Here is a 24,080-nt window from a genome sequence, read left to right as displayed (position 1 = left end):
TCTGGCATCCTGATTACTTTCTGGCTTCCATGTATGAGAGAAAACACACGATCCTTCACTTTCTGTGACTGGCTAACCTCACTTGACATGATGTTCTCCATTTTCCTGAAAATGACATTATTTTGTTCTTCTTTATTGCTGAATAGAATTAATTGTGTCTATATCCCATATTTTTGTAATCCATTCATCTGTTGATGGACATATAGATTGGTTCCATAATTTGGCTATTGTGAATTATGCTGCTATAAACACAGATATGCACATATTAATATAATATTGTTTTCAGTCTCTTTGGAAAAATACCCAGAAATAAAAGGAAATATATTTCATCTATCCAAAATCACTACTTTGTAAAAGACAAGTAAAATGCTCTGCCTTCTTTTTGCTTAACCCTTTCTAGCATCTTTTCTGTCTGAACAAAGTTGACAGATATGGTTTGACTTAAATTATGGAACCAACCTAAGTATCTGTCAACAGATAAATGAGTAAAGAAAATGTGGTATGCATACACAGTGGAATTTTACATATCCATAAATAAAAAATGATGTCATTTTCAGGAAAATGAACATAACTAGAGACTATTATGCTAAGTGAGATCAGCCAGTCCCATAAAGTCAAGTGTTGTGAGTTTTTTCTCATATGTAGAAGCTAGAGAAAAAATAGGAAACAAAAAAGATTTTGGGTAAATGAGAAAAGAATAGTGGAAGGAGACTGGGGGAAGGAGGTAGAAAGTAGAAAAATGAAGTTTGAGGAGGGGAACAGTTCAAATGATGCTATGTTCAGTTATGAAGTTATCACTGCTAATCTCACTTATGGTGCATAATTATAATGTACCAATAAAAGTGTTAATGTATGTATATATGTATATGTATATGTATATGTATATGTATATGTATATGAAATGGCCTGGCTTCCCAAATAAAAGTTGCTGTCTATAGTCTGACAGTACCTTCTGGACACATCTTATATGATAATAGTGCATGAAGAGAAATGCTGTTATGCATCGATTTGCACAAAGCAACACAGGCAGCGGGATTCACAGCTTGTGCCTTCCGAAGGAACTCGTACTCACCTCTTGCTTGATTTTTTTTAGTAAGGGTAGTCCACTCTCTTGAAATTCTGCAACAATTCCAGATTCATCGGCCTCCTGTTTGATCACATCCTGCAGGTCTTCCACTAGATGAGAGGGTGTTTGAGGCTGTAGGGAAGAATGGATATTTTTGTATCAGAGGAAAATTCTTGCCTCTACTGGATCAACCAATTGCACCCAAGGATTTTTCTAAGACTTACTAGCATCTTCAAGGGACCGTATTTAATTTCTTGAGCTGCAAGTGCATGTTTAAATGGCGTAGGAGTTCTTGGAGAGCTTTCCAGGATTGACCTTTTGATAGCTGGAGTTCTAAAACTTTAAAAGTGAACAAGCAGTGGCTCAAAGTAAATGACACATATCCCTTACATTACCTTTCTATCAAGTCCAATAACAAAAATACAATAGAGTCTCTTACTGATATGGAATTGGGTATGCTGATTAATCATATATTCATTAAAGAAAAATAATATGCATGTAATATATCTCCAAATATTTTAAAATATTATATACCTAAAACTAAGAACACTAAAATATTTTTTCTCTTTCCTGAATGGTTCTGAAAATGTAGGTAATGCTCTAAGGTCTGTATAATGACCATAATAAACCTTGTGATGTGTGATATCATTTACAGATCAATTCTTTTTTGGGAGAGTACTGAAGGTTGAGCTCAGGGGCATTCTACCACCAAGATTACCCCCAGCCCTGTGTGTGTGTGTGTGTGTGTGTGTGTGTGTGTGTGTGTGTGTATATATATATATATATATATATATATGGTTTTTTTTAATTTTGAAACTCAGTTTTACTAAGTTGCTGAGGGCCTCGCTGAGTTACTGAGACTGGCCTTGAACCTGTGATCATCCTGTCTCAGCCTCCCAAGTCTGGGATTACAGGTTTATGCCTCTATACCTGGCTCTACAAATCAATTTTATCTATTTTTTCTTTAAAATTGGGCCCACATTAGATTTTTTGTACTTGACAATAATAAAAGTGAGTTTCTTTTGAAGACTTCTTAAAATTCATACTGTTCATCTCTGCCATTTCTTTTAATAGTATAAGCCTTCATCAAATAAAAATGACTGTTTCATCACCCATTGGCTTCTGGAGATATCAAGAGAGGTCCTTATCTACACATAAATTACAAAAGAAAAATAAATTTTAAAATATCCACTAAGGTAAGAAATGTGACCAATATTGTTTTGAAGCTTATAATCAGAGAAGAAAGGAGGCTGAAAACCTTTTCAGTGAGAAGAAAAGGGCTTGTTGAATGAACAACCAAAGTAGACGGGAGCAATCTACGGAAACTGCCTCTGCGTTTATAGGAAAGGTTGGAGTGAACTACAGAAGGTAATTTATTTTCTCACCTTCCACCTCTGATTAACTGTATCATGCCTAGGGCAGGCATATCGAATGGGAATATACAAGACACATATACGTGTGTTAGTAAAATGATATGGATGCAAGTGGATTAGTTACTAGGGCTCTATTTAATTAGTTAAATATAAGTAATTAAGGTAAATATGTTTTCGTGAACCAAGAACTTACATGGTATTTTCCTTTTGAGTTTTCACAGTCTGGTCCCTATGAAGTGGTGTTGTAACAGTCAATTTGTGACCACTGAGAGGAGTGGAAGTTAAAGAAGGCATTTCCACGTCTGAGTTTTCATGGTTACTGGAAGTGTTTAAGAACTAAACATGGGGAGAAAGAAGAAATTGGCTGAGATTAAAGAGTGATATTTTAAAAATTCAGCTCCATGTAAAACCACACCTAAATAATAAGCACGTATGTTTTACTGACCCGCTACACAAAATAGTAAAGATATTTACAATCATATTGTGTTGGAGAAGGTATTGTTTTGCTTCAATTGAGCATCCAAAATAAAATCTAGAGTCAATGCTGCAAAACTTGCAAAATCCTAAGCATATAATGCTAATAAATGATACTTGTTATTATAAGAAAATGAGATGTCTTTATTAACATTCAAAAATTAAAATATTTTTGGGACGGGCGTGGTGGCACACGGTTGTAATCCCCGTGCTTGGGAGGCAGAGACAGGAGGATTGTGCAGGTTCAATGCCAGCCTCCCTGGCTTAAGAGACCCTGTTTAAAAAAAATTATATAAATATATATATATATATATATATATATATATATATATATTTGGGAGTATAGCCCGGAGGTAGAAGGGTTTTCAGGAACCCCAGTACCACCAAAAAATATATATATGTTTTTTGGAAAATTATTATTTTTCTTTAATTCTTTTTTCTTTTTCTAATGACATATGAGCCAAAACTATTATCCATCAATTTTTGTCTTATGTAAAAAATTACTCAATAATAATTTGAATCTCTAAATTTTTTGGGGAAAGCAGATATTGCTGATATGATTCCAAGGTAAATCAAATTTGAGTAACATAAGAAAACTCACAATACACATTGGTATATTAAAAATTCTGAAAGAAAGCCAAGCACAGTGGCATTGCCTCTAGTTCCAGGTCCTGGGGAGGCTGAGGCGGGAGAATGGCTTGAGTGCAGGAGGTTTTGGCCAGCCTCAGCAACAACAAGATCCAGTCTCCAAACCAAAAAACCCACTACAAAACAGCAACAAAAACAAACTCTGAAGGGTATTCCAATAAAGAAAGCATTTTTAAGTTTGTCTGATTCAGTGTCTCCCAAACTTACATACCTATATTTTTAGATTTTTTTCTGGAATATCTCTTAAAGTTTTGCAGAACCAATATTCTGCAGAGCATAGTTTGGAAAATAGAGGAAAAACACAAGATTTTTTTTTTTTTGTGGAGGGACATCATTTGTTTACACTTAAAGCTATTCTGTTAAACTCAACACAAATAATCGAAAAAGTGCTTTAAAGTGTCAAATTATAGATTGATTTCAACTATTTTAATAATTTAGGAACATAAATCTCTGATAAATATTTTAATTTTCACACCTTTTTTTTTTTTTGGCGGGTCTGTAGATGGAACCCAGGGGCATTCGACCTCCGAGTTACATCCCTGCCCTATTTTTTTATTTTTTATTTTGAAACAGGGTCTCACTAAGTTGCGGAGGGCCTCACTAAGTAGCTCAGGCTGTCCATGAACTGCAATCCTCCAGTCTCAGCCTCCCGAATGCTGGGATTACAGGCGTGCGCCACCACGCTCGGCTGGGTTTTCACACCTTTAAAACATATGAAATAAAAATATTCTTTGGAAAAAAACTGCACTAGTAAAATATTATGGTACAACTCATGTTGAAAAAGCCAATTCTGAAAAGTTTAAATTATTTTCCTTAAGCATTTGCTTTTCATCTTCTCCCTAAATATCTCCACTTAATAACCCCCCCCCCCTTCATACTGGGACTGAACCCAGGGGCACTCTACTTCTAAGCTACATTCCTAGCTCTTTTTATTTTATTTTATTTTATTTTATTTTATTTTATTTTATTTTGAAACAGGTCTTACTAAGTAGCAGAGGGTATTGCTAAGTTACTGAGGTAGGCCTTGAACCTGCAATCTCCCATCTAATCCTCCCAAGTACTGGGATTACAGATGTGTACCACCATGCCTGGCTTGGATAGGAATCTTTACATTTTCTAGTTGTAACTCAAAAGTTATGCAATCATAATTTGGTTTCCTCCTCCCCAGGGTCAGTGAATCACATAATAAATGAACAAAGAAGCAAAAGAAAAAGTTAAAATTATTATAAAAGGGAGAGATCACATGGGAAAAAGAAGAAGAGACAGAAATATTACATTCTAGTGTGGAAAGAAATAGCAGCACATCTCATGCAACTAACTACCTTCCAAACCACCAAAAAAGTGAAAGAGAAAGAATCTGGACGACACCATCAGTTGGCCAGCAGCCAGCCTGAACTCCTGCAGGCGACGCAACTTGGCCACAGCTAGATCAGTACCAGAATGAAATCGGCAAGAGCAGCCATCATTAGTCATTTGTTCCAAAGGGTTAGTTTCTAGATTATTAAGGCTCAGGTGTGTATGTTGAAAATTAGTAACAGCTGTGCAGAGGTTTCGCTCTACCTGTGAGGGAGAGAAGGGCAGGCTTTTGACAGGGGAACCCTTGGGACTTGAACTGCTGACGTCAGCAAAGAGGAAGGAGCTAGAGTCTCCAGTGGCTACGGGGCTGGCCTGGCCCCGCTTTTTTCGAAGGATGACCAGTGGAACTGTGCTGTGCCTCTCAGGAGCTGAGGGCCTGGGCGGGTCGAGCGAACCCTCGCTCAACACGCGTCTGTTCACCCTCGGGCCAGGCTCTCCCGCAGATCTATTCCCACTGCCCTCTCTCTGCGGAAGCTGGAGGGCTTTGCCTGGGTGGTGTTGGCTAGCTGAAATAGCTGTTTCTTCAGAGAATTCAAAACTGCTGGAATCACACCAGGATGAAGAGTCCTGAAACAACGTGGGAGGCACAGAGCTTTGAGATAGTGTGTTCCACCATCACAAGACACACAGCGCCAAGAAAGAGATGGTACAAGCAAAGAAACCCTGGGTGGGGCCCGCTTGCTGGACCTCTTCCAGCCTCGGGGGAAAGTTATTCTGTCACCCGGCATCAGAGGGGCCTGTGAGCTGCCTGGAGGCTGATCCTATGCGTGTGCTGCGGGAGCTCCTGACTGTCATTCACACGCAATCTAAAGCAAACAGAAAAGCTTTCTGGAAGGGATACCATGGCATTATCCATCCCCTGTCCAATAGGTGCATAGTAAATGATTCTAGCCAACTCAGAAACCAAGGAAAAGAAGTGTGTTTGCTGGCCTGAACACAAATTTGTTTCAAGAAAGATGATTTATCTTGGTGAACCAATGGGACTGATAATGTCCAGTATTTTGTAGAGTCACTCTCACCCATGAAATGATTATCACTTTAAATGTGCTAAAAGGTTGCTTCAAGCTCCAAGTAAACATGATTATTAATGGGCTACCCACAGCAATGCAAAATTTTAGAGAAGCACAAAGAAGCAAAATTTAAAAAAAAACTTATTTAAAACTCAAATGCCACTTCCATAACCTGAGCTCTACTTTATAAGTCATCAACTTCATTATTTCTTAAAAATGTCTTTTGAAAGAAAAGTGTGAAAAGCTGCCCCTTTTCTTGGGGAGCCTCTGAAATCAGATCTCAGGAAAAAAAGATCATTTAGACTAAAATCATGCTTTTCTCTTTACATGACTCTAGGCCAATAACATATTTAAAATAGAAAATGGCAACGATTTCTAAAATGAGTTTTCTACTTCCCTTCTACGAACATTAACTTGCTTTAACAATTCTACTTACAGAATCTATAAATTGGAGTGTTTCTGCAAATTCTAAGAGGTTCTTAACATTATCCAGGATGGTGCCCTGGTGGACGATCATGCACCTTGCTGGCGAGGCGCTTTCTTCAGGTAGGGAACCGGGATCCACTGGCAGAGATGGAGTGGAGTGGTGTTCTCCCAAACAGGAAACAGGTGCACTGTCCCCATGAGGTCTGGTGTGGTCGGCAATGGAGGTGCTGTGCCACCCCGGGTAGCTGCATGTGTGGTTCTGTGTCTGATGGAGGGGGGTGCGGTGTAGAAATAAAGAGCGGGGAGAAGAAGGAAGAAGGAACTTAAGAATGATGTTGCACAAGGTGTCAGATGCTGTTGGAGGAAAGATAAAAGTAGTTGCATCATCCAAAACCTATGCCTATGAAACAGTTGTCAAGATGTTTCCTTTGTGTCAATGCAAGCCCTTGCTTCTCAACAGTGCTCTAGTTCGTAACTACATGATTACCTTAATTGGTATCTTTTTGTTTAAAACTTCAAGTTATGGGGCTACAAAGCACAGCATTCTCATATTGAGTATCTTAGAAATCCACTTGAGTAAAATTTGCAAAAGGTCTATCAATTTTTGCTGTGACTATAACTTGCAAAAGATCCATCAATGCTTGCCTTCAAACCTAGTAAAAGACTAGAGGATGCAGAGTTGAGTTGCTTTTATCCACACCTGCTCCTGTTGCTTCTATCCCTTTTTAAGGCGACAGATGGCACTGATGCAGTGAAGGGCTGCCAGGTCAACGTGGTCAGGAAAGCAGAAGAGTAAATTAACAGAAGTCTCCTTACAGTAGGACCGCGCAATAGCAGAAATTGCAAAACATTTAACTAAAGTTATAAAGTGGCCGAACTAGCATGTGCACATAAGCATTTTATTATTTAACAACAAAAAAAAAAGCTGTCCCCCTAAGAATATCTATGAGGTATCACTTCTCTTTTATTCACTTTGTTGGTTAGCTACATATGTTACAAAGTACAGGCTACTTTCCCAATTTGCTTCCCAATCACTAAAAACAATGATGTCCAGAATTCAGTATTAGCGTGCACAGGTTTTCATGCATGCAAAATAGAGAGCAGCTGATGTTATTTATTTATTTTTATTTAATTAATTTATTTATTTTTGGTGGTACTGGGGTTCCTGGAAGCCCTTCTACCTCCGGGCTACACTCCCAGACCTATTTTTATATTTTTATTTGGAAACAGGGTCTTTTAAGCCAGCGCTGCTGGCTTCGAACCTGTGCGATCCTCCTGTCTCCGCCTCCCAAGCGCGGGGATTACAAGCATGTGCCACCAATCCCATTTTATGCTGATATTATTTAAATAGAGGTTTTATATTATATATCTCCTTATAAATTTTATGCATATTTATATATCCTATATATAAATATATGACATTTTACATGTATATATTGATGTGTATGCATTGAGTTGTTTGAGATTATAAAATACATGGTTAAGAAAATAACAGAAGCCCGGCATGGTGGCACACACTTGAAATCCCAGCATTTGCGGGGATCGCAGTTCCCAGGCAGCCTCAGCTACTTAGACCCTTCGCAACTCAGTGAGACCTTGTTTCAAAAAACAAAAACTAGCTGGACATGGTGGTGCACGCTTGTAATCCTAGCATTCGGGAGGCTAAGACTGGAGGATCGAGGTTCAAGAACAACCTCAGCTACTTAGGCCCTTTGCAACTCAGTGAGACCCAGTTTCAAAATAAAAAATAAAAAATAGAGATGGAGGTGTAGCTCAGAGGTAGAATGCCCTTGGGTTCCATCCTCAGTACCGCAAAATAAATAAATAAATAAACTAACTAACTAAAAAATAGGACTGGGGTTGTAGCTCGAAGATGCAGTGCCCCTGGGTTCCATCCCTAGTTCCGCAAAAGAAAAAGAAAAGGACAGAAAAAGAAAAAATTCAAACAAATAGGGACCATATAGATATACAGCTTTGTTTAAAAAAAAAAAAGGCAGGCTCCACTTATTCTATCCTTTCTAATCTTTGAATTGATTGTAGTCCTTCTGGAGAAAAAAAATAAGTGATGCAAGGGCAAACAGATACTGTGTTTCTATTGCAATATCAAAAGACCACTTCCACTGTTACTGTGGGGGGGGGGAGACCACTTTCAAATTAGTTAAACATTCTGATACCAACTATTATATTACTAGCAACTACTTCTGTTTAAAGATGGTTAACTGACTGAGACATAGAAACTTGGCTGGTATAATATTTAGAAAAGAAGAGAAATGATGCAGAAGAGTATGGCGATAAAACTCTCTCCACACCCCTCCAATGTCGTCCCCGCCACAGTGACATTCTTACCGGTAATGCCTGCTGCCCTTTCAGTTCATTCTCAGTTGACATTAGGAGCAATTCTAATTCCTTTATTCGCTTTTCTTTCTCAGGGTCCTCATCATTATAGTGTCTCTGGAATGATGAGTGAAGAGGGGGAAATACAAAGGTCTGATTGGAAGCTACAAATATTGTGGCAGTAGCTTGGAGTCTGAGGTACCACACACAGCCCAAGGGGCTCCAACACCAGTTGAGTTTCAGGGTTATAGAAATGTTACTAAATGTTATTTCAGACATAAAAGCAACGTGGGGAGACCTGAGGCTACAGTGATGAGTTGTTTCAACTTGTAACCATGAACATCAGAAAGTTCCAGAGCAGGCTCACTCCAGAAGCCCAGAGTGGAAGAATGCTGGCCTGAACTCCGCCCTCCTCTCTACTATAACCTTTCCTTTTTACTTAGTTTGAGCAGGTGGAAAGGAGTGTTTACTGCCACTGAAGTTATGTACATATGGGAAATTACTAAGGCCAATCTCAACATCACCACGTATGGGGAAGGAGAGGGAGTGGGGGGAGAGGGAGTTGGGGAGCTCTCCAAGTGCTGTGTGCACGCATCCCCTGCTCACTAGGGACTACATAGTGATGTGAGATTACAATGTACCAATAAAAGTCTTACAGAAAGGAAAGAAAATAAGTGTCTAGATAAAAGAAAGAAAGCATTCCTCAAAAGCAGCGCCTTGCCCAGAGCATGCCTTTCTTTGTAAGATGCTCCTACCTGGATAGCTGCAGCAGCCGGCTGAGGAACATTGACTATATTTACATGTAAGGCTACAGGATACGGGACGTGACTGGAGACCTAGAAGGAAAAGGGAAAATGAAGGCCGGTCATTCATGGTTGCATTTGCTTCGGGGATTTGGCTTCCTGAAGTTTTATGCCAGGATGAGGGATGAAAGCATTTTACTGATAAAATTCACGGAACAATTAAAAAACAGGAACCGCCTCTCATGTGCACCTTAGGACTTTAAAAATGGCTAAATGTCTAAAGCAGCATAGTAAGAGAAATTTAAAGTGCTCCTCAATCCTGACAGGAAGCATTCCTTTATTAGAGAAAAGCAAAATAGAAATATAGTCTAAAATACATTCTACATTTGTGAGAGTATGAAAGAAGTTTTGATGGGAAAAAATGAGGGTACTACCTGTTTGTAACTTGGCATATTTTTCTTGGGGCAATTATGAGCTTTAGTAAAAAGTACAGAGCCTCTTACAATAATTCAGTCACCTGAGAGCTTTCCAGAAAATCTGTAGTCAAATTCATGGAACAGATAGAGGAGAGTAAAAACCATTTAGGAAATTGTTTTGCATATCATTTGTATATGAACTCTGTATTCTTGGGTAAATTTCATCATTTATTACTATTAGTTATAAGATTAATTTTTTTTATTTTCTCTCTTCTTTTTTCTACCCACTCTAAATTATGCCATTCCCTAGATATACATGTCTAGAAATGAGGAAGGAATCACATCAATGCAAAGATATAAAAGGACATCAGAGAATCGGTGTCATAAAAGCTCTGCTCTTGACTCAGAGTTAATGAAAGAATAAAGACATTTCTACTTGATCGCTATCAGAATTGACCTTAGGATCATCCACTATATCTCAGCTATCTCTTCATTATTATTATTATTATTATTATTATTATTATTATTATTATTATTATTGGTGGTGATGGTACTGGGAATTAAATCCAGAAACATTCTACCTCCAAGGTACACCCCATACCTTTTTTAGTTTATTTATTTATTTAGTTTTTGCGGTAACGGGGATGGAACCCAAAGGGCATTCTACCTTCAAGCTACACCCCCAGCCCTATTTTTTAGTCCTTTTTATGTTTGAAACAGGATCTCACTGAGTTGCGAAGGGCCTCACTAAGGAGTAGCTGAGGCTGTTCGAGAACTGAGATCCTCTGGTCTCTGAGGCCTCTCGAATGCTGGGATTACAAGCAAGGCCACCAGGTCCAGCCTTTTTAGTTTAAAACAGTGTCTTGCTAGGTTGTTGAGGGTCTCACTAAATTTCTGAGTCTTTTCTTGAACCTGCAATCTTTCTGTCTCAGCCTCGCAAGTATTGGGATTACAAGCATGCGTCACCATGCCTGGCTAGGCTATCTCTTCTTTAAATGTTATATTACACTCAGTTTTCATTGTGGAAGAAAAAATTACTAGACTACAAATGCATTTCCCTCCTCACTCTTCTTCATCAGTCTTTTAAGTAAATTTACATTCAAAAGCTAATTTTAAATCAGATTTGAAGCAGCAAGTTAGAAGCAAATGACGTGGATTTTATGGGGCACGATCTCTGTGAACTTTTTAACCCAGGAAGTTACTTAACAACCTTACACCCTCATTTTGGGATCTATGAATCACATTTACCCCTATCTACTTCAAATGGCAAAGATGAAGATCAGTTGTGATCATGTTTAGGAAACTCCCTGAAAAGTATATAACTATAAACTATATTATTGCCTGTAGCTAAAAAAATAAAATCATCTCTCTCATTAAACTAAATTCTTAGGAAAGGCTTACATTTTGTGCTTCAGAGATGTGGTAATAGGAATAGTCGTTGTTGACTGAGGTCTGGCCAGATGGAGGGAGTTGAGACGAAGGTGGAGCATGAGGAAAACCCATTAAATGATTGTTCTTCTGGAAACTTGTGGCCCCTGGTGGCTGGCTGGCTTTAGAAGACTCCTGCAGATAACCTTCCTGTTCTACCTTCCGACGCATTGTAGAATTCCAGTGGTTCTTGATAGCATTATCAGTCCTGCACAGAAATATGTCACATAAAAATTTTACAAACAAAAATTTCAATTCAGATTAGAGTTAATAGACAGAAAACAGTTTCTAACAGAAATCTTTTCTTTAGTTCAATGAACAGTTGTTTTCCCTTTTCAACTGCTTCGGTCTTTTCTACTTCCTATGGTCATGCGTTCCCTGTTGCCTAACTTAAAAATTAATAGATTTATCTTACTCATATAACTAAGAATGCATGGAGTTTTCTAAAAACTTGTACTTTTTATTTAAACTATTTTGTTTCCAAGGTAAAGGAGTATGTTCAATAACCTTTCAATATCGGTTCTGATCATTTGTGGTACAGGACTCTAATACATCTTAAAAGTTCTTGCTGTTTTTTTTTTTTAAAAAAATACCCCTTCAAGTGTAGCTTAGCAGAGCCTGCACATCACAACACGGACTTGGTCGAGTCTGGGAATGATAATGGTGCTTCCAATGTGTATTCTTTACCTCTTACAGAACTACAGCGAGGAATTGGGAACAAAAAAAAACTATCAGTTTTTTTTTTTTTGTTTGTTTGTTTGTAATATTGGGGGTTGAAATCTCTGCGTTACATCCCCAGCCCTATTTTAATTTTATTCTTTATTTTGAAATAGGGTCTCACCAAGTTGCCAAGGCTGACCAAGAACCTGTAATCCTCTTGTCTCAGCCTCCCAAGTACTGGGATTACAAGCATGTGCCACCATGCCCAGCTCCTTCCTTTCTTTTGAAAAACTGCACTTTTACTAAAAATTTTCAACTCTCAGAAAAAAATTCTTAAAAAAAGAAAGTGAAAAGAAAAAGGTTTAAGACTCCTTTTCCTATTTTCATAGAGGTGGGAGAATGTGTGCTAAAGAAAAAGGAAGTTCAACTGTCCCTTCAGATTTTAGAAGAATCAACAGCACATCCTCCTAGACGACAGGGGAGACAAGGCCTCCTCTGACCGGCCTCTTGACTTCTCTACACTTTTACTGGACCACGAGGGAGGAAATGCTTTGGAGAATCACAAGGAAACATGGCAGGAGTCATCTTTGAAACAACCCTTTCTCCACTTTTGCATTAACAAGCTCAAGGATAAAAATACCTTTGATATTTTTATCTTAAAACTTGTAGCAAAAATTATTTTCCCAAATAAGCAAAATCAGTTATGTTCTATTACATGAGGAAGATGAGAGAAGAATGAGCGTTCCCGGTTATCCTTCAGTAGGAAGTCATTTTCTCGCCTCGTTTATTAAAGACAAAGTATTACATTGACATTATTTAAAAACCTGAAAGTACAGTCACTTCAAAAAATATGTTATTTCTTTATTCAAAACAAAATGAATTAGTCAAGTGCTACAATTAATTGAATGCTGGTATTTTGAAAACAGTAGCTCAATAGCTACCACAATGGTAGCCAGTCACTGAGCCACTCTGGTGAACTCTGATCAAAGACAGATCCATCTGTCCTCGGTTCTCTTCCCTATGTTTGTTTGGTATTTTAAAAGAGCAATGACATTAATTTGACTTGATCCTAACAGTATGTCTTTGAAATGGTTTATCTCTTCTTTTGCAAATGAGGAAAGAGGCTGAGGAAAGTAAACAAAACAAAACAAAAATAACTTGGCCCAAGCCTCACCACTACATGGATCTTCAAAGTCCCCAATCAGATAAAGCCTAAGATCTCTTCTGGTTCAAAAGGAAACACAACTGATGGGATGTAATTCATTCATACATTTCAGACAGAATGTTCAACACCCACTCCCTCATTCTTCCCAATCAATAGATTTGTCGACATAGTATTACCGTCCAGGCAGTAGCTTTGCGATTTCTGCCCATCTGTTCCCCAGTCTCTTGTGTGCCTGGTAAATAATTCTGTCTTCCTCTTCTGTCCAGGAGGTTTTCTTAACTTCTGGATTCAAGTGGTTATGCCACCTCTCCCTACATTGTTTTCCAATTCTCCCTTTTAAGTGCTTGGCAATAACAGACCAACGTTTCGGACCGTATTTCTGTACAAGCTCTATCACCTTCAGATAAACACACAAAAATAACCTATGTTTTAATGTTATGTAATGAGCCAGTGTAATCATTCTTCACTGTTACAAAGTTCTTTAGAAATCTTCCAGAAATCTGCTTTCATTCATTGGAAACATGGGGATGGAGTACTTAATTCCTGTTTGTATACCTTACCTGCTTTCTCAGATTGGAAAACACTCAACAAAGATGTTTTGGGACTATTCTTTGTGTGTGTGTGTGTGATACTGGGAATTGAACCCAGGGGTGCTCTATCTCTGAGCTATGCCCTCAGCACTACTTTATTTTTTATTTCAAGGCACAGTTCCCTAGTTGCTCAGGTTAGCCATGGACCTGCAATCCTGCGGTCTCAGCTTCCCAAGTATTGGAATGCCAGGCCTGTATCACCACACCTGGTTAGGAATATCCTTATGATTCACACATCCATGAAGACAGAACTTACTCTCTGGTCTTCCTCTTTGGTCCAAGGACCCTTGATGAGCTCAGGATTTAGTACTTTCTGCCAGCGGTGTTGGCACTGCACATCTGTCCGATTCTAGACAAAGTATGCACCGTTATAAACATAGGAATGATGAGTGTGAAGACTGTTTAAGCTGAGTCATAGAAAGACAATATGCAAGGACATTTTAAGACATGCAGATAGCCTACCTCCTTATAACTTACAGGCTAAATAATATATCAAAAACAATATATCGAAGTTATAAAAAAGATATATCAAAGTTGCATCTAAAATTAAAAGCTCTGCTTCCTTAGAAGAACTATCATGCCATACAAATAAAAAAAATCATATGGCACATGTCCCTGTCAATCTAACTAAAACTTACTCTGTGGCATGTGGGAAGGCCTACATGGTTAAAGACGTATTAGAGACTGCATATTGTCAGGCTTTGATAGAAACTGACCTGTAGGGCTAAAATTTGCTCCTCATTCATATGAAGAGATATGCATTGAGGACAATAAATATATTGCAGAAGGAATAAAGATTATAAAAGATAAGTTCTACTTTATAGGAGTCTGTAATCTTATGAGGAAAAGACAAAGATATAACTAACTATAACAGAATGCTGAATTTGATTCATATGTAAGAAGAAACCAAAGCAAAATGCTATTGGGGTGGGGAGAGAAGCATCCCCTTAGGAGAAGAAATTGATTCCTTAGGCGGAATCCAAAAGAGCTCTTGATATAGACTTTAGGGATAGTCTTAACTTCTGACTGGAAAAGCAAAGAGAGAACACTCTAAGAGATGAGGTCACCAGGAGTCCAGAGGGGAAAGGAAGTCATACACAGACAATATGCAAGGGCATTTTAAGACATGCAGAGAGCCCACCTTCTCCTCCTGCTTGTGGAAAGGAGGTAGAAACAACAAAGGAGCTGCAAGCTTGGGCTCCTGTATACGGGAGGACCTCTGGGTGCCAGGCCAAGCAGTTTACTTAATTTATGTGATTCTAAGTCACCAACGATGGGTTTTTGTTTTGTTTTGTTTTCGTGGTGGATCAAACCCAAGGTCTTTCACATACTAGGCAAGTGTTCTACCACTTAACTATATGCCCCACCATCACTGCTGGTTTTGAAGAGATATGGTCCAGATGCATTTCAGGAAGCTACGTATGCTGATGGTGTTTGGGATGGATAGAAAAATGGAAAGTGGGGCAGCTGGTTAGGAAGACATTGTAATAGCCCAGAGGAAAGGCCAAAAGACTGAACTTGTAGCCCAGCCACGGAAGGAAAAGGTTAAGAAGTACTGTGAAGGAACTTCAGGTTCCTCAGCAACTGCTTGGATATAGGGGACAGGATAGTGGGATTGATGAAAAAGTGCTCTAGAACTTTAAACCTGGGGACCAAAAATATGACTAGTGATGGAAATGGGGAATTTCCATCACTTTGTGCTGACTGGGCACAAAGATCGAGTTTAATCATCTACCATGTGACAAATCATCAGAATGCTAATTTATATTATTTAATAAATCAAAAGACAAAACAATAAGCAATTATTTTAAAAATGTTGCGAACATCTTTTAATTATTTAGAAGCCTCAATTATATGTTATAATATAAAATATAAATGATAGAAATAGCATCTCCTTCTACTTATAGGTGATCAAATATATATAATGTCTTAATAATCTCTTCTAGAATATTTTATTTGGACCTCTGGGAGGAGCTTTTCTTTTACAGAGAGAAAAAAAATTGACTAACTTACCGGGAGATAGTTGGCAATAACTTTCCAGTCGTCTGTTCCATTCTGTTCCACCAACTTCTTGAGTTTTTCATCCTAAGACATTTAAAGGTAATCCTAGGATATCAGCCATTTACTGAGTAACCATTCAAGTTATAGTGAACAAGGGAATTATTCCTACCATCGAATCAAGGCAAAACAAATCTCCCAAAAGTATCCAAATATAACAAATATTAATATGATACTGGCTTAGAGTGGGGATTTATTTAGAGTTGGACAAGTTTTATGTTGACTCAGCCATTAATTAGTTATATAATTTTGTATCCCTTTTATCTTTCCAGATCTTAATTTTGTCATCTAAATAGGAATACTGAAATCAGTGGGGTTGCTTGGGTATTACATAAGGTAATTATTCAAAATATTCACAATAATACCTGACACCTATTGAGTTTTTAATATAAACTGTTAGAGAATTTTATTTTGGTGAGGAAAAAAAATGAATTCCAATGTTAGATTTCATTGTTAGTAACCATCTAGTTAGTAACCACTTCAATGTTAGTGACCATTTAACTGTGGCAGTAGATAGGATCTTGAAGTATTAATAGAGAATTTCCAATTGGTTCCATCTCTCTCATAAAAAATAGAAGGAAACTTTTCATACTTAAAGTTGAAGGAGTACATAATATAATAAAATTATTTAGCTTTTTAATCAATATATTCACGGTTTAAATATGACCAGATGAATTAGAACACAGAAGACACTAAACACTCCTGGGCAATTGGTTCCTCCTACTGGCTCAAAAATGTCTTTCTAAATGTGTTCTTTCTTATGTTTCTGCAAAGGTAACATTCATATACAATGCAAAACCCTGGTTTAAGATAAACAAAGGAATTTAGAGAAACAACAGAACTTCTATTTCCCTAAGGATCATCCAACATCCATCATCTCTACAGGGAAAATAGGCATCTCCTATGTGCCTTACTGGAAATCCTTTGGGCCTGTCACCGGGGGCTTGGGTCTAAAGGAAACAGAATGTGATAGAACTGAAGGAGAGTTACTATCATTTATGTTAACACAAAATCCACTAAAATTAGTGGCAAAATTCTTGAAAACATTAAAGAAAACTTCCTCACACATTAATAATTTTGCTTCAAAGGATTTTCCCTTTCCTAAAAGGATCATACTTTTGATAATCCAGTAGAAAAAGAAATGTGGAAATACATCTCTATCCACTACTGAATGCCTTTAGAAAAAAACACTTTTATGTGTATGGCTTTGTGGAATATTACATATCAAGAATATTAAATGCATATATTATAACAAGATGATTTCTATGAGTGTTTTGTCTTATTCTTTTGTTTTTGAAAATAGCAATTCATCCATTCATTTAGGGAATATTTATTAATATCCAAGTTTGTAGCAAGTAATTCTGGGTTCAGGGAAGACAAAGATGAACAGACATATTTAGCCCTACCCTCAAGAGGCTTGCAGTCTACTGGGAGAGACACATATGTCACAGCACAAGGACCCAATGGCATGGAAACACAGGAGGGTACATCAACCCTGCTAGAGGAAGCCAGGAATGCCTTCGCAGGAGAGGCAGTGTCTATAGATAGGGAAGAAGCAGGACGAAGTGGTAGGGCCCAACAGTGAGCACTCCACAGGCAGAGGGAAACACAGCTGAAACATGAAGGGAGAAAGAGAAGTCATTCAAAGAACTATGGAGGAACGGGAGATGGCTGGAGCTGTGAATGTGTGGGGGCGTGGTGAGAGGAGAGTGTGCCGCTCAGGCAGGCTCGGAGACGCTCTGGAAGAGGTTGCTAACACGTTCATGTGCTTGGAGTTCAGCTGGAATTTTGTTCTTCGTAAATGACACCTGCTACCTTCTTTCCATGTTTTGATAAAGTGATTAGTTACCTCCTCCCTGGTCCACCTAGTTTTCCCCAAGTGACGTTTTCCAGACTTGGGAAGCAGCCCATCGTAGTCATGGTCGCACATCTCAATGTCTTCATCATCCTCGTCACTACTGTATATGCTGCAGAAATAAGAACGGGCAGACTTGGGCTGAAACAAGAGGAGTTAAACGACTGGATTACAAAACCTATGCAAAAACTCCCCAACCAGCTGTTCAAAGGTTATGAAGATCAAACTTTGGAAAGTTGCACAACGAGGTTGTTTTCTGCATTCTGTTGCTCTAGTGGTGTAAACTGGTTCTGCTGTTACTGGTATCCACAGATACAGCCAAGGGCCTGGCACTTTCCTCTTGCCTGGCATGTTTGAACCTGCTGTTACTGTTAGACCAGTGACAAGTTACACATTTGGCAACCCTCCAACCAATGAAGGTTTCAATTTAAAACTTAATGGGGAGGACAAGGAAAAGAACAAGAGCCTATGTCCCTTAAGTACATTCTCAAAATCGTTGGCAGATGTCACATCATTTAAATAATATTTTCCAAACAGAATAAGCAAATCAATGATGTTATTTTAATGGGGCTGCTGTTTTATTAAAATAAAAAATTAAGGAATAATATATCCAATGACATAATTATAGCCATCCCTTAAAGAGTAGAGGATTAGGACAATATAAAAGGAAAACATTTTAAAACCCGGAGAATGATAGGACTATCAAGTGACCAGACTCTTTTGCAACTAACAAAGTATCAAAGTGTTCAAAACTCTAGACCTGATTGACCCAACTTGTGGCCATGTTTACAGTGCTCAGTTTCCAGAGTAACTAAGTTTTGAAAATAGTAATGGGTTTTTTCACACCCATAGATTTCTCCTGGGGGGAAATCCCTCAATTTTGAATTAGGTATATTTTAAGATATTTTAAACAGCATTCAGTCAGAGACAGAAAAAAATAAGAGTAAGAGTTTGACTATCAAGTGTCTCTGACTGAATGCTGTTACTATTTTCAAAAGAGCTTTCCTTTTACAGAGTTGACTAAAACTTTGAATTTTTATGACTCTGAACTCTATACTTAGTGATTATTTGTCAAATATTTAATGGATGAGAGTAAGTGAAAGTTTATTTTAGTTATAGTTTTCCTTATACAATATCTAAAAACTCATACTCTCAGAAACTTCACTAAAATTTTTTCATTGTAATATTGAGAAATTCACCAAATTGAGACAGATGATAAAAACAATGATATATATCAATGTCATAATGCAAATTATTATTATTTTTAAAAGGAAATGTATATTCATAACAGGGTTTGTCTTCCCAAACTAACTCACAAGCATATATTACCAACCCCTACAAGTCAAGAAAAGGTGCTGAGCAAAAATCCTGAATTGGGTTCTTATAGTTTTAAAGTATTTTGGGCAACAATCTGATGGTCCAAGTTGAATGGTGACAGGATATGATCTAAACTTAAAATATTGCCACACCACACACACACACACACGTAATCCTACCAAAGTATATCCATAATCTGTATTTTTTTCATTTAGTGTCTATCCTTTGAAATAATGGGCCTAGATCTGTTTCCTCCTATAAATAGTAGGCAGTAAACTTATGATCAATAATATCTACAATAAAGCCGGGCGTGGTGGCGCACGCTTGTAATCCCCGCGCTTGGGAGGCGGAGACAGGAGGATAGCGCAGGTTCGAAGCCAGCCGCGCTGGCGTAAGAGACCCTGTTTCAAAAATATAAAATAGGTCTGGGAGTGTAGCCCGGAGGAAGAAGGGATTTCAGGAACCCCAGTTCCACCAAAATAAATAAATAAATAAATAAATAAATAAATAAATAAATAATATCTACAATAGTTTTCCTTTTATATGAAATGTAGAATTATAAAGCTCCCTCCCACCCCCCAAAAAAGGTTGCTCTAAACCCAGAGCTGTAGGTCAGCATCTTTTGATAGGTTGGAAGTGAGCTCCTGTGAAAGCTCACAAATGAAGTAGCCCTTGTGACGGATCCGGGATATCAAGAAAACCAAAGGAACCTGAAAGCAGTCACAGACTCAACACAAACCAACTTTTCAGTTAATTGGCTAGATCTGGAAGTTGTATGTTCAGAACTGTCGACATTACTCAAACTATATGACTGGGCACTCTCTCTTGGTAACAGCTTAACCTACGGACAAGCAACTACTCAGGAGCCCCCAGGGGGCAGCCCGCATCAGGTGAGAAGGAGCAGGAGTCTCCGGACCGGGTCTGGAGGCTGAGGTGCTAGACCTAGCTCTGCCTCCGCCTGGCTGAGCGACGGGACACATCACTTCCTTTTCTGGGGACCTCGGTTCCTCACCTGTACATAAAGCATAGGTTCTATTTCTAAGGTACTTTCCAGCGCGCGTAAATGAAGCCTCCGTGTCTTCGGTGCCTCTTAAAAGTTAAGCACAGAGGCAGAGAAGTGCAAAACCAAAGCCAGCGTGGCCTATAAAGGACCATGCGGGCAGCGGGGCCAGTTCAGGGTTGCTTTCTCTCAGCAGGCTTAGCACCGGGGCTCCCCTGTGAGCTGTGCATAAGCGATTGCCTAGCTCTGCATTGTCCTGGTCGCCTCGGCAGGTAGCATGATTAATTTCTACTAAGGACCTGAATTAACTTTTCCTTTATCTGCTCTGACAAGATCTCAGACCCAACAGTCAAAGGACTGTCAAAGGCTGATTTCAGACTTGCTGCACCAGGCTCCTCCACCTGCTAGACCCGGTGTGGTTACCACAGTACGACTATGAATATGACATTCTGTCAAGGAAACAAGCCCTGCACAGAAACGAAAAAGCAACGAGGTGCTGAGGGCTGGGAAGAGGGAGGGGAGCGAGAGGAAGTGCCTTGCGGCCTCTTGTAATTCTAGAAAAGGGGTTCAGACTCATTTCGCTGACCTGGTTAATAATCCCAGCCGAGTTGACGCTAGCCTTGCAAGAAACGGCTCGGAGCCCGCAGCCGGGTTTCTCTTCCCCCTGAGCCAGGTTCAAGGCTCCCGCCCCTCCCCGCCGCCTCCCCTCCGGGCTACCTGCGAGCCCCGCCCCGCGGGGGCAGCCCAGATCTCGGGGCTCGCAGCCGGGGCCGCGCCCCCTCCCCGCACCTTCGCTGCACGCGCTCCTCCAGCTGCAGATTGCATCTCTCGACAAAACCCGCGACCCCAGTGCTCTGGGGTGAAGTCCCAAAGGCGAAAAGTGAAAACTCTCCAGGGACAGATCCCCACCCGGCGAGGCCGAGCGAGGAGAGGCGCAGGGCCAAGGTCTCCTGGACGCCCCTTCCCCCGCCCTGCTCGGCCGCCCAGCCCTGCACCCGCGAAGCCCCAGGCCCGGCCGGCCTGCGGGTGCTGCAGGGCTCGCGCCCACGCGCGGTGCAACTTCCCAGCGCCGCAGGGGACCGGTGCCCACCAGCCCCAAAGAAAAAAAAGTATGCGGAAACCAAACAACCCTAGGAAAAGCCGGCCAGAGGTGCTTGGCCTCCAGGGACTTTTGCCCAAACCCTCTTGGCGAGGGTCCGTCCGGTCGCCCAGCCGGAGGCCGAGCGGCCCCTGGCAGCTGGAGCAGGGCGCGGGGAGGAGCAGCGACCTCAGCCGCGTCCACGTGTGCGCGCCGCGCGGGGACCTCTCGCCCAGGGGACCCCGCGGGGACTGCGTCCCGGTTGCGCAGCAGCCACCTGGGGTGCCTGGGGCCTCCGTCCCTTCCCGCCCAGGGCGACCGCCACCGCCACCGAGCCAGCCCCCGCAGCCGCCGCTCGCGGGGACCCTCGGGGGGCTGAGCCCGGGAAATCCGGGGGCCAGGGGACAGTGGGTCGCCAGCAATTTGACAGTTCCGACGAGTATTTCCCTTCTCCTCCTCCACCTCTTCCTCTGGCTACCCGCGAGGCCAAAATGCAAGGCAGGGGATTTCACCCATCATCCCGGCCGGCCTGCCCAAGCTCGGTGACATGTGCGACGCGGGCGCGTGTGGGTGCGCGGGCAACGCTTGCAGTAGAAATAACAGCCTCCCCGACGGGATAAGGATTCGGACCTTCCAAACTGCAGCTTAAAACAATTTGCAAACCCTTCTCGCCGCCCGAAATCTTTCCAGCCGCCTGTCAGCTGACACTCTTCTGGGCCTCCATAAAGAATGAATGAAATTTAAATAAACTACCTGCAGCTACTAAACAATCCGGCATTTTCCTGTATCTGCCATATGCTCTGCGTTTCCAAATCCAAACATATCTCAATGCACCCCGCAATTAGGCTGAGCCTCCCTCCCGGACACCCGCTGCGTCAAGCCAGGCACCTGGTGGGCTCGCCCGAGCTGCTGGGCAGCGCTCTGCCCCCGGCTGGAACGTTCTGCTCCCCAACCCCCCCAGAGGAGAAACGAATCCCCGTGCAACTTGCCAAGTGAAACGCGGGGCGCCCTTCCCACGTCCCCAAACATTTCCCGCGGAGACTCTTCCATTCATCCGTGTCTCCAGCGGCCGACGCGGGGCTCGGGCTCCCGGCAGGGTCTGACAGCCCCGCAGGAGACCTGGGGACCCATTCCCACCTGCTCCCGGGCGCCGCGCGCCCCCGCCCTCGGCCCCCGCCCCGCGCCCCGTTACCTGTGCCGGGGTCTCCGGGCCATGGCGCGGCGGGCGCGGGGCTCCGCCGAGAGCCCGGGGTGCGCACCGGCTGCCGCCTCCCGCCGCCCGCCGCCTCGCCTGCGTCTTTCCCCGGCTGCGCAGCGGCGCTCCGCACCGCCGGGGCGAAGTTTCTCCGGAGAAAGAGGAGGAGGAGGAGGAGGAGAGGGAGGAGGAGGAGAAGGAGGAGGAGGAAACAGGTTGATATTAAAGTGTAAACTCTGTAAACAGAGATGCCATCAAACAAAGAGCTTTGGACACTCCCCCTCCCGCCAAATCTGGCGCCCCTGCAGTGCGCACGCGCCCTGCCGCCGCCTCCGCGGTCGCCCTGGCTGCAGCCGCCGGCCGCCGCTCCCCGGGCTCCCGCGCCGCCGCCGAGCCTGGCGCGCCCGAGGCCGGGAGGCGCGCGGGCGGCGAGCCCGGAGGGGCGGCCCGGCAGCCCCGGCGCCCTTTCCTGCGCAAAGCCCGCTCCCCGGCCGCCCGAGCGCCGCCCAGGCCAGCTCCCCTCCCGGGCAGCGCTGCCCCGCGGCCGCCCGGCTCACTGGGCGTGCTCCCGGCGCGGGGGCCGAGCTCGCCGCGCACCCTCCGGGGCGGCCAGGGGTGGGGGGCCTCCTGTGCTGGGGACTGGGTTTGGGGCAGGGTTTCAAACTCAGCTTGCTGGGGATCGGAGGATGGGGGTGTTGATAAAAGCTCTGAGTCCCTCCCCCTCACCCAGGATGTATGGACAGATCCTTTAAAATTTTTTAAAAAACGACATCTTTAATGTATTTGTTAGTGAAAAGGGACGCTTGGATACGATCGGGCCTGCGGCCACTGCAGGGCCCGGCTGGCGCAGCTGGCACTCCCCTCCCGGATCTCGCAGCCCACGCGCCGCCGTGCTAGGTCACAAGCCCTTCTCTTTCACCCCGGGACACGCCCGACCCCACCCACCCCGCCCAGTCCCGGGCTCGCACCTCTGCCCCCTGCAAAGTGCGCACGCCCCGGATCGCACACCTGCAAAAAAAAAAAAAAAAAATCCTCTGGGTTCCAAACAGCACCCCCCCCCCCCCACACACACACACTCCTCGCAGAACTCAGGAAACCCCACGATTGAAGGCATGGTTTTAAAAGTTAAACACTTTGTCATTACCGAAGTCGGTGTCCATGATTAGTGTAATTTGAGGGCTCTGCTTTGCCAGCTAACAAGTAGACAAACGCTTTCGTGTTCCTTTAGCGAGGGGCTCCTGAAGACGTAGAGAGAAGTGCTGAGTTTATAAGGATTGACGATTGGGGGATTTTAGGGGAGTTTTAGTTTTACTTCCGTTTATAGATTAGTACCATTGGGGATTTTTTTTTTCATTCTCTGCACACTAATTTATTTTTCCTTTAATCTTTTAGGAGTTTGAGACTTCTGCTGACTGGGTTTGTGGGTGTCCCATGTGCCCCAGCAGTTCAAACTTAGCTCTGAAAGCATTTTTCTTACTAAAAAAGCATGTTCTTACTAAAATGAGTCATTTTATTAAATGGTGAAGCATGCTAGGTTTTAAGACTCTAGTGTTTGAAACTTTGTTTCTTAAAATCTGTTACGTAGTTTAAATCTTTATAAAAATGTTAGTTGCTCTTCAGATTTTAACATTTTTTTCTTCTTTAGGAAAAATAAATAACACTTAGAGAAAATTATCTTAAGGTGTCTGAGTTCACAATTCCAAAAGGCAAGTCACTTGCAAGCAAACATACTTGAAGGCCAATATTTGTTTCTATATTCTATAATGAAGTTTCTTTTTCATATCAAAAATAGACTAAATTTTAAAATATTGATAACAAAATCTGGAAATTGCCCCTAAAGAAACTGCATTCTGGCCTTGGGATTACTTTATGAATTTAATGTCATGAT

At 41.8% G+C, this 24,080-nt stretch overlaps 1 protein-coding gene across 8 annotated transcripts in view; it reads right to left on the bottom strand.

Annotated features, from left to right (window-relative positions):
- Window positions 1-22,212, bottom strand: part of MYB (MYB proto-oncogene, transcription factor) — a gene marked incomplete at both ends in the record, with an annotated part of 37,985 nt that extends 15,773 nt beyond the window's left edge. For 2 of the 8 annotated variants that reach the window (XM_080700298.1, XM_080700301.1), the window contains 12 exons: window positions 1,073-1,198; window positions 1,291-1,405; window positions 2,633-2,775; window positions 6,364-6,618; window positions 8,700-8,804; window positions 9,443-9,523; window positions 11,248-11,482; window positions 13,276-13,496; window positions 13,946-14,038; window positions 15,703-15,774; window positions 17,597-17,714; window positions 22,190-22,212. In XM_080700298.1, the coding sequence (XP_080556424.1) occupies window positions 1,073-1,198; window positions 1,291-1,405; window positions 2,633-2,775; window positions 6,364-6,618; window positions 8,700-8,804; window positions 9,443-9,523; window positions 11,248-11,482; window positions 13,276-13,496; window positions 13,946-14,038; window positions 15,703-15,774; window positions 17,597-17,714; window positions 22,190-22,212 (1,587 nt within the window). Of the gene's footprint in view, window positions 1-1,072; window positions 1,199-1,290; window positions 1,406-2,632; window positions 2,776-5,121; window positions 5,485-6,363; window positions 6,619-8,699; window positions 8,805-9,442; window positions 9,524-11,247; window positions 11,483-13,275; window positions 13,497-13,945; window positions 14,039-15,702; window positions 15,775-17,596; window positions 17,715-22,189 lie in introns of all 8 variants that reach the window. The other 6 variants (XM_080700295.1, XM_080700297.1, XM_080700296.1 and 3 more) reach the window with 6 other exon arrangements.
- Window positions 22,213-24,080: the final 1,868 nt, after the last annotated feature.

Source organism: Muscardinus avellanarius (genome assembly GCF_963383645.1).
Source record: "Muscardinus avellanarius genome assembly, chromosome: 8".
NCBI classification, from domain to species: domain Eukaryota; kingdom Metazoa; phylum Chordata; class Mammalia; order Rodentia; family Gliridae; genus Muscardinus; species Muscardinus avellanarius.
Note: the sequence above shows the minus strand (reverse complement) of the source record. Positions and strands in the feature narration are given on the sequence as shown.